Source organism: Bombina bombina, chromosome 3 (genome assembly GCF_027579735.1).
Source record: "Bombina bombina isolate aBomBom1 chromosome 3, aBomBom1.pri, whole genome shotgun sequence".
In the NCBI taxonomy this organism is placed as follows: domain Eukaryota; kingdom Metazoa; phylum Chordata; class Amphibia; order Anura; family Bombinatoridae; genus Bombina; species Bombina bombina.
In genome coordinates this window covers 1,276,360,986-1,276,370,551 of record NC_069501.1, presented here as the reverse complement: position 1 = coordinate 1,276,370,551, position 9,566 = coordinate 1,276,360,986, and the positions used below count along the sequence as shown (strand labels likewise).

Sequence of the window (9,566 nt, the reverse complement as noted above, 5' to 3'; positions counted from 1 at the left end):
ACTTCCTTTGAAAAAAGTCAACTATCATTATTTTCTTATCTGCTTACAGGAGTCAAGAGATGATCTAAGGTTCACCATTTATTAAACTATGGAACTGTCACCAGAAGAGTTAGATCAAGACCCAATGGGTCAATTTAGACAATTAAGGTTCTGAGGCCTTATAAAAAAAATCCCTAGTAGATAAACTAGAAGGTTGTATGACCTTTGTAGTGGCTACATTTGATATCAGTTAAATTCAGCAAATAAATACGAACATTTCCAGAAAATGTTGAGTTATTCTTTGTTCAATGCAAACGTTATGGGAATTTGTTTTCACTTACATACACATACAGCTCAGCACAGAACTGATTATTTTCCAGTTATAAATTTGATAACATTTGTCCTAATCTGTTTGGTCCTCACACCGTAAACGATGGGATTTAGTGATGGCGGCATGAGTAGGTAAAGCATAGACAGCACTGAGTGCAATGAATGGGGTACGCTGTCACCAATTCTGTTGGCCAAGAGGGAGAATAACCCAGGAATATAGAAGAGAGACATGACACACACATGTGAGGTACAAGTACTGAATGCCTTGCTTTGTTTAGACTTTGTTGAGAGCTTTAACACAGCGTTGAGTATCCATATATATGATAAGCAAATGCAGGAAATGTCATATGAACTTATTATGATAACAAGAATTAATCCATACATACTATTGATGGTTGTGTCAGCACAAGCCAGTCTAGCTATGGCCATGTGATCACAGTACGATTGAGCAATGCCATATTTTTTACAAAAAGGTAATCTGATAATTAGGAAAAAGCAAGGACTTACAACAACAACTGCTCTTACAATTAGAATAACACCAATACCAGCTATCCGTTGGCCTGTGAGAATGGAGGCGTATCTCAGAGGATGGCATATTGCTACATAGCGATCCAATGCCATGGTTGATAGAATTCCAGATTCCATAATTGTTAGAAACTGAACAAAAAACATCTGAATTAAACAGGCTATGAAATGAATTTCGCTGGCATTAAACCAAAAGGTAATGAGCATTTTTGGTGCAATTGTGAGAGAAAGAAAAAGGTCAGTGAGTGCCAACATGTAAAGAAAAAAATACATAGGAGCATGAAGAGCCTGGTCACACATGATTACTGAAATAATTATACAATTTCCAATAAGAGCACAGATGAACATGCAAAGCATGGGAACGGAGAAGATCATGTGATACGTCTCTAGTCCAGGAATCCCAAGTAGCGTAAATCTTAAATCTCTTAGTCTAGTAGCGTTTGTAAGCCGCATAATGGCTGGGTTGGTGTGATCCCTTTAAATCTGGAGATAAAAAAAATAAACTTATTTAAAGGGAGAGCTTAAATGTTAATTATAATAAAAGTATTTGCTCAACTTAATTAGTCATTAAAAATAGGACACTTCTTGTTCCGTAATGGGACTGAAACACAAAATACAGTTTTTTTCCTGACAGAAAGAAACTACTCTCTCTAACTGTAATTCTTTTTTCTATATTGGATATTAATAAATAATTTTTTAGCTGCTGCCCTATAGGTAAATAATTCCTGTAGTTTAGGGGAAGATGAATGTTTTATATGTAAAAAAATGAGTAGCTGAGGGGTAAATGGCTGATTATTTGAAGGACAAATAGAAAGTTGCATTGATTTTTGGAACCTAAGTTAAAATAAAAGTTGTTACTTTACAGGAACACAACACTGGGGTAGATTATAATCATTTAGAAAAGATAATAAAATTAATTACTGGCAAAAATCGCAATAGTCCTTTTGAAAATGGGGAAATTTGTAGAAAAATCATTAAAGTGTGATTAGTCCCACTGTCTTTTTTCAATAATTCTATAACAAATATTCATCAATAATTCATGTCGGCCCTTCCTACAGCTCCAGTGGTCCTCTGTATTAGTTCATGTCGGCCCTGCCTACAGCTCCAGTGTTCCTCTGTATAAGTTCATGTCGGTCCTTCCTACAGCTCCAGTGTTCCTCTGTATTAGTTCATGTCGGCCCTGCCTACAGCTCCAGTGTTCCTCTGTATAAGTTCATGTCGGTCCTTCCTACAGCTCCAGTGTTCCTCTGTATTAGTTCATGTCGGCCCTTCCTACAGCTCCAGTGGTCCTCTGTATAAGTTCATGTCGGTCCTTCCTACAGCTCCAGTGTTCCTCTGTATTAGTTCATGTCGGCCCTGCCTACAGCTCCAGTGTTCCTCTGTATTAGCTCATGTTGGCCCTTCCTACAGCTCCAGTGTTCCACTGTATAAGTTCATGTCAGCCCTTCCTACAGCTCCAGTGTTCCTCTGTATTAGTTCATGTCGGCCCTTCCTACAGCTCCAGTGGTCCTCTGTATTAGTTCATGTCGGCCCTTCCTACAGCTCCAGTGGTCCTCTGTATTAGTTCATGTCGGCCCTTCCTACAGCTCCAGTGGTCCTCTGTATAAGTTCATGTCGGTATTTCCTACGGCTCCAGTGTCCCTCTGTATTAGTTCATGTTGGCCCTTCCTACAGCTCCAGTGTTCCTCTGTATTAGTTCATGTCGGCCCTTCCTACAGCTCCAGTGTTCCTCTGTATTAGTTCATGTTGGCCCTTCCTACAGCTCCAGGGGTTCCTCTGTATTAGCTCATGTCGGCCCTTCCTACAGCTCCAGTGTTCCTCTGCATAAGTTCATGTCAGCCCTTCCTACAGCTCTAGTGTTCCTCTGTATTAGTTCCGGTCGGTCCTTCCTACAGCTCCAGTGATCCTCTGTATTAGTTCATGTCAGCCCTTCCTACAGCTCCAGTGGTCCTCTGTATTAGTTCATGTCAGCCCTTCCTACAGCTCCAGTGGTCCTCTGTATTAGTTCATGTTGGCCCTTCCTACAGCTCCAGGGGTTCCTCTGTATTAGCTCATGTCGGCCCTTCCTACAGCTCCAGTGTTCCTCTGTATTAGTTCATGTCGGCCCTTCCTACAGCTCCAGTGTTCCTCTGTATAAGTTCATGTCAGCCCTTCCTACAGCTCCAGTGTTCCTCTGTATTAGTTCCTGTTGGCCCTTCCTACAGCTCCAGTGTTCCTCTGTATTAGTTCATGTCGGCCCTTCCTACAGCTCCAGTGTTCCTCTGTATAAGTTCATGTCAGCCCTTCCTACAGCTCCAGTGTTCCTCTGTATTAGTTCCTGTTGGCCCTTCCTACAGCTCCAGTGTTCCTCTGTATTAGTTCCTGTTGGCCCTTCCTACAGCTCCAGTGTTCCTCTGTATTAGTTCATGTCGGCCCTTCCTACAGCTCCAGTGTTCCTCTGTATTAGTTCATGTCAGCCCTTCCTACAGCTCCAGTGTTCCTCTGTATTAGTTCATGTCGGCCCTTCCTACAGCTCCAGTGTTCCTCTGTATTAGTTCATGTCGGCCAATCAGATTAATACTTGAAGCTAGGTGCCGGCGATGTTAGGGAGGGCAGATTAGGGGTTAATACTATTTATTATAGGGTTATTGATGTGGGAGTGAGGCGGATTAGGGGTTAATAACTTTATTATAATAGCGGTGCGGTCCGCTCGGCAGATTAGGGGTTAATAAGTGTAGGCAGGTGAAGGCGACGTTGTGGGGGGCAGATTAGGGGTTAATAAATATAATATAGGGGTAGGCGGTGTTAGGGGCAGCAGATTAGGGGTACATAGCTATAATGTAGCTGGCGGCGGCGTGCGGACGGCAGATTAGGGGTTAATAAGTGTAGGCAGGTGGAGGCGACATTGTGGGGGGCAGATTAGGGGTTAATAAATATAATATAGGGGTCGGCGGTGTTAGGGGCAGCAGATTAGGGGTACATAAGTATAACGTAGGTGGCGGTCGGCAGATTAGGGGTTAAAAAAATTTAATCGAGTGGCGGCGATGTGGGGGGACCTCGGTTTAGGGGTACATAGGTAGTTTATGGGTGTTAGTGTACTTTAGAGCACAGTAGTTAAGAGCTTTATAAACCGGCGTTAGCCCAGAAAGCTCTTAACTACTGACTTTTTTCTGCGGCTGGAGTTTTGTCATTAGATTTCTAACTCTCACTTCAGACACGACTCTAAATACCGGAGTTAGAAAGATCCCATTGAAAAGATAGGATACGCAATTGACGTAAGGGGATCTGCGGTATGGAAAAGTCGCGGCTGCAAAGTGAGCGTTAGACCCTTTCCTGACTGACTGCAAATACCGGCGGTAGCCTAAAACCAGCGTTAGGAGCCTCTAACGCTGGTTTTGACGGCTACCGCCAAACTCTAAATCTAGGCCATAGAGTTAATCCTGACCACACACTACCACACCTGATGCTGATTGCACACTCCCCTATATAAGGCATCGGTTACACTCAGTAAGCATCTTGATAAAGGCAGCTAACACTGCCGAAACGCGTAGCTTTGTTTATTTCTACTTTTATATTTGATATTCACTTACACTTTGTGTTATATGTTGCAGCTCACAGGTTCATTTCGATCTCTATGATAGATATAGAGAGAGATATATGAGTAATTCCTGTGTGCAACTTTCTCATTGCTAATTACAGCCTCTCTCCAGCGGCACTTAAACAGGTTAATTTCTACCTCCCTGAATACACTGAGATAGATATATGAATATTCCCTGTGTGCCTGTTTGATACATTTGGTTCTTACTATAGCAACATTCCTTTTTGCAAAAATCCTGTGCAAACCACAGTGGACACCAAACTATTTGGAGCCTACTCGGATGGAATACGGACTATAAAAGACGGATCAACATTGTGCTGCTCTGATCAGCTGAGAACTAAAAACCGTCACACATTCTAAAGAAAATCATTGGATACTTGCAAGTATTATAATTGACATAAAGTGTCTATTTTCAACTGGGATTTCTTTTCAAATAATCATTGTATCCAGTTTGACTCTTATGATTTGAGGACTTTCACAAGTCAAGTGACGTGACGTTCACAGCTCACGGCTTTTCACCCATAGTTGTCTCTAACAGCCAACAGATTGGACATATTTAACATTCGCTCTAGGTATAAGAGCTGTTTGGATTATACATGCTTTTCTAGCAACACTATGTGTATAAGCAATTTCTGTGTTTATTGTGAGAATATCGCATATTTCTGCCTGAGTTAAGCCTAGATTATTTTTCATATATTGGTACAATATTACCCTTAGATTTCACTACCTATTACTCTTAGTACTATTATCGATCTATTGCATATGAATTTTTTTTTTTAATGTTTCATTTTAGTTGATGCCCGCATCATATATATATTTTTAACTGTTTAATTGTATATTACGGTATTCAGCATACTACGGTATTCACATATTACTGATATATACTTTATATTAAACCTTTTATATGTCACATGGTTTCATTTTTAAAATATTTTTTTCATATATAATCTACATTTGACTATATCTGGTGAGCTCCCCTCTAGAGCGCTTATCCCAACCCCTACACATATACCTTGGCCCTTCCTACAACTCCAGCGTTCCTCTGTATTAGTTCATGTCGGCCCTTCCTACAGCTCCAGTGTTCCTCTGTATTAGTTCATGTCGGCCCTGCCTACGGCTCCAGTGTTCCCCTGTATTAGTTCATGTCAGCCCTTACTACAGCTCCAGTGTTCCTCTGTATTAGTTCATGTCGGCCCTTCCTACAGCTCCAGTGTTCCTCTGTATTAGTTCATGTCGGCCCTTCCTACATCTCCAGTGTTCCTCTGTATTAGTTCATGCCGGCCCTTCCTAGAGCTCCAGTGTTCCTCTGTATTAGTTCATGTCGGACCTTTCTACATCTCCAGTGTTCCTCTATATTAGTTCATGTCGGCCCTTCCTACAGATTCAGTGTTCCTCTGCATACGTTCATGTCGGCCCTTCCTACAGCTCCAGTGTTCCTCTGCATTAGTTCATGTCGGCCCTTCCTACAGCTCCAGTGTTCCTCTGTATTAGTTCATGTTGGCCCTTCCTACAGCTCCAGTGTTCCTCTATATTAGTTCATGTTGGCCCTTCCTACAGCTCCAGTGTTCCTCTGCATTAGTTCATGTTGGCCCTTCCTACAGCTCCAGTGTTCCTCTGTATTAGTTCATGTCGGCCCTTCCTACAGCTCCAGTGTTTCTCTGCATTAGTTCATGTTGGCCCTTCCTACAGCTCCAGTGTTCCTCTGCATTAGTTCATGTCGGCCCTTCCTACAGTTCCAGTGTTTCTCTGCATTAGTTCATGTTGGCCTTTCCTACAGCTCCAGTGTTCCTCTGTATTAGTTCATGTCGGCCCTTCCTACAGCTCCAGTGTTCCTCTGTATTAGTTCATGTTGGCCCTTCCTACAGCTCCCGTGTTCCTCTGTATTAGTTCATGTCGGCCCTTCCTACAGCTCCAGTGTTCCTCTGTATCAGTTCATGTCGGCCCTTCCTACAGCTCCAGTGTTCCTCTGTATTAGTTCATGTCGGCCCTTCCTACAGCTCTAGTGTTCCTCTGTATTAGTTCATGTCGGCCCTTCCTACAGCTCTAGTGTTCCCCTGTATAAGTTCATGTCAGCCCTTCCTACAGCTCCAGTGTTCCTCTGTATAAGTTCATGTCGGCCCTTCCTACAGCTCCAGTGTTCCTCTGTATTAGTTCATGTTGGCCCTTCCTACAGCTCCAGTGTTCCTCTGTATTAGTTCATGTTGGCCCTTCCTACAGCTCCAGTGTTCCTCTGTATTAGTTCATGTCGGCCCTTCCTACAGCTCCAGTGTTCCTCTGTATCAGTTCATGTCGGCCCTTCCTACAGCTCCAGTGTTCCTCTGTATTAGTTCATGTTGGCCCTTCCTACAGCTCCAGTGTTCCTCTGTATTAGTTCATGTTGGCCCTTCCTACAGCTCTAGTGTTCCCCTGTATAAGTTCATGTCAGCCCTTCCTACTGCTCCAGTGTTCCTCTGTATAAGTTCATGTCGGCCCTTCCTACAGCTCCAGTGTTCCTCTGTATTAGTTCATGTCGGCCCTCCCTACAGCTCCAGTGTTCCTTTGTATTAGTTCATGTCAGCCCTTCCTACAGCTCCAGTGTTCCCCTGTATAAGTTCATGTCGGCCCTCCCTACAGCTCCAGTGTTCCTCTGTATTAGTTCATGTCGGCCCTCCCTACAGCTCCAGTGTTCCTCTGTATTAGTTCCGGTCGATCCTTCCTACAGCTCCAGTGTTCCCCTGTATAAGTTCATGTTGGCCCTTCCTACAGCTCCAGTGTTCCTCTGTATTAGTTCATGTCGGCCCTTCCTACAGGTCCAGTGTTCCTCTGTATTAGTTCATGTCGGCCCTTCCTACAGCTCCAGTGTTCCTCTGTATTAGTTCATGTCGGCCCTTTCTACAGCTCCAGTGTTCCACTGTATTAGTTCATGTCGGCCCTTTCTACAGCTCCAGTGTTCCTCTGTATTAGTTCATGTCGGCCCTTCCTACAGCTCCAGTGTTCCTCTGTATTAGTTCATGTTGGCCCTTCCTACAGCTCCAGTGTTCCTCTGTATTAGTTCATGTCTGCCCTTCCTACAGCTCCAGTGTTCCTCTGTATTAGTTCATGTCGGCCCTTCCTACAGTTCCAGTGTTCCTCTGTATTAGTTCATGTCAGCCCTTCCTACAGCTCCAGTGTTCCTCTGTATTAGTTCATGTCGGCCCTTCCTACGGCTCCAGTGTTCCTCTGTATTAGTTCATGTCGGCCCTTCCTACAGCTCCAGTGTTCCTCTGTATTAGTTCATGTCGGCCCTTCCTACAGCTCCAGTGTTCCTCTGTATCAGTTCATGTCAGCCCTTCCTACAGCTCCAGTGTTCCTCTGTATAAGTTCATGTCGGCCCTTCCTACAGCTCCAGTGTTCCTCTGTATTAGTTCATGTTGGCCTTTCCTACAGCTCCAGTGTTCCTCTGTATAAGTTCATGTTGGCCCTTCCTACAGCTCCAGTGTTTCTCTGCATTAGTTCATGTTGGCCCTTCCTACAGCTCCAGTGTTCCTCTGTATTAGTTCATGTTGGCCCTTCCTACAGCTCCAGTGTTCCTCTGTATTAGTTCATGTCGGCCCTTCCTACAGCTCCAGTGTTTCTCTGCATTAGTTAATGTTGGCCCTTCCTACAGCTCCAGTGTTCCACTGTATTAGTTCATGTCGGCCCTTCCTACAGCTCCAGTGTTTCTCTGCATTAGTTCATGTTGGCCCTTCCTACAGCTCCAGTGTTCCTCTGCATTAGTTCATGTCGGCCCTTCCTACAGTTCCAGTGTTTCTCTGCATTAGTTCATGTTGGCCTTTCCTACAGCTCCAGTGTTCCTCTGTATTAGTTCATGTCGGCCCTTCCTACAGCTCCAGTGTTCCTCTGTATTAGTTCATGTTGGCCCTTCCTACAGCTCCCGTGTTCCTCTGTATTAGTTCATGTCGGCCCTTCCTACAGCTCCAGTGTTCCTCTGTATCAGTTCATGTCGGCCCTTCCTACAGCTCCAGTGTTCCTCTGTATTAGTTCATGTCGGCCCTTCCTACAGCTCTAGTGTTCCTCTGTATTAGTTCATGTCGGCCCTTCCTACAGCTCTAGTGTTCCCCTGTATAAGTTCATGTCAGCCCTTCCTACAGCTCCAGTGTTCCTCTGTATAAGTTCATGTCGGCCCTTCCTACAGCTCCAGTGTTCCTCTGTATCAGTTCATGTCGGCCCTTCCTACAGCTCCAGTGTTCCTCTGTATTTGTTCATGTTGGCCCTTCCTACAGCTCCAGTGTTCCTCTGTATTAGTTCATGTTGGCCCTTCCTACAGCTCTAGTGTTCCCCTGTATAAGTTCATGTCAGCCCTTCCTACAGCTCCAGTGTTCCTCTGTATAAGTTCATGTCGGCCCTTCCTACAGCTCCAGTGTTCCTCTGTATTAGTTCATGTCGGCCCTCCCTACAGCTCCAGTGTTCCTTTGTATTAGTTCATGTCAGCCCTTCCTACAGCTCCAGTGTTCCCCTGTATAAGTTCATGTCGGCCCTCCCTACAGCTCCAGTGTTCCTCTGTATTAGTTCATGTCGGCCCTCCCTACAGCTCCAGTGTTCCTCTGTATTAGTTCCGGTCGATCCTTCCTACAGCTCCAGTGTTCCCCTGTATAAGTTCATGTTGGCCCTTCCTACAGCTCCAGTGTTCCTCTGTATTAGTTCATGTCGGCCCTTCCTACAGGTCCAGTGTTCCTCTGTATTAGTTCATGTCGGCCCTTCCTACAGCTCCAGTGTTCCTCTGTATTAGTTCATGTCGGCCCTTTCTACAGCTCCAGTGTTCCACTGTATTAGTTCATGTCGGCCCTTTCTACAGCTCCAGTGTTCCTCTGTATTAGTTCATGTCGGCCCTTCCTACAGCTCCAGTGTTCCTCTGTATTAGTTCATGTTGGCCCTTCCTACAGCTCCAGTGTTCCTCTGTATTAGTTCATGTCTGCCCTTCCTACAGCTCCAGTGTTCCTCTGTATTAGTTCATGTCGGCCCTTCCTACAGTTCCAGTGTTCCTCTGTATTAGTTCATGTCAGCCCTTCCTACAGCTCCAGTGTTCCTCTGTATTAGTTCATGTCGGCCCTTCCTACGGCTCCAGTGTTCCTCTGTATTAGTTCATGTCGGCCCTTCCTACAGCTCCAGTGTTCCTCTGTATTAGTTCATGTCGGCC

General features: G+C 44.6%; 1 protein-coding gene across 1 annotated transcript; it reads right to left on the bottom strand.

Moving 5' to 3' along the window:
- Positions 1–348: 348 nt before the first annotated feature.
- Positions 349–1,287, bottom strand: LOC128652748 (olfactory receptor 52N2-like). Its single transcript, XM_053705679.1, has one exon. It carries the CDS (start codon positions 1,285–1,287, stop codon positions 349–351), a length of 939 nt encoding a protein of 312 aa, XP_053561654.1.
- Between the last annotated feature and the right edge of the window lie 8,279 nt (positions 1,288–9,566).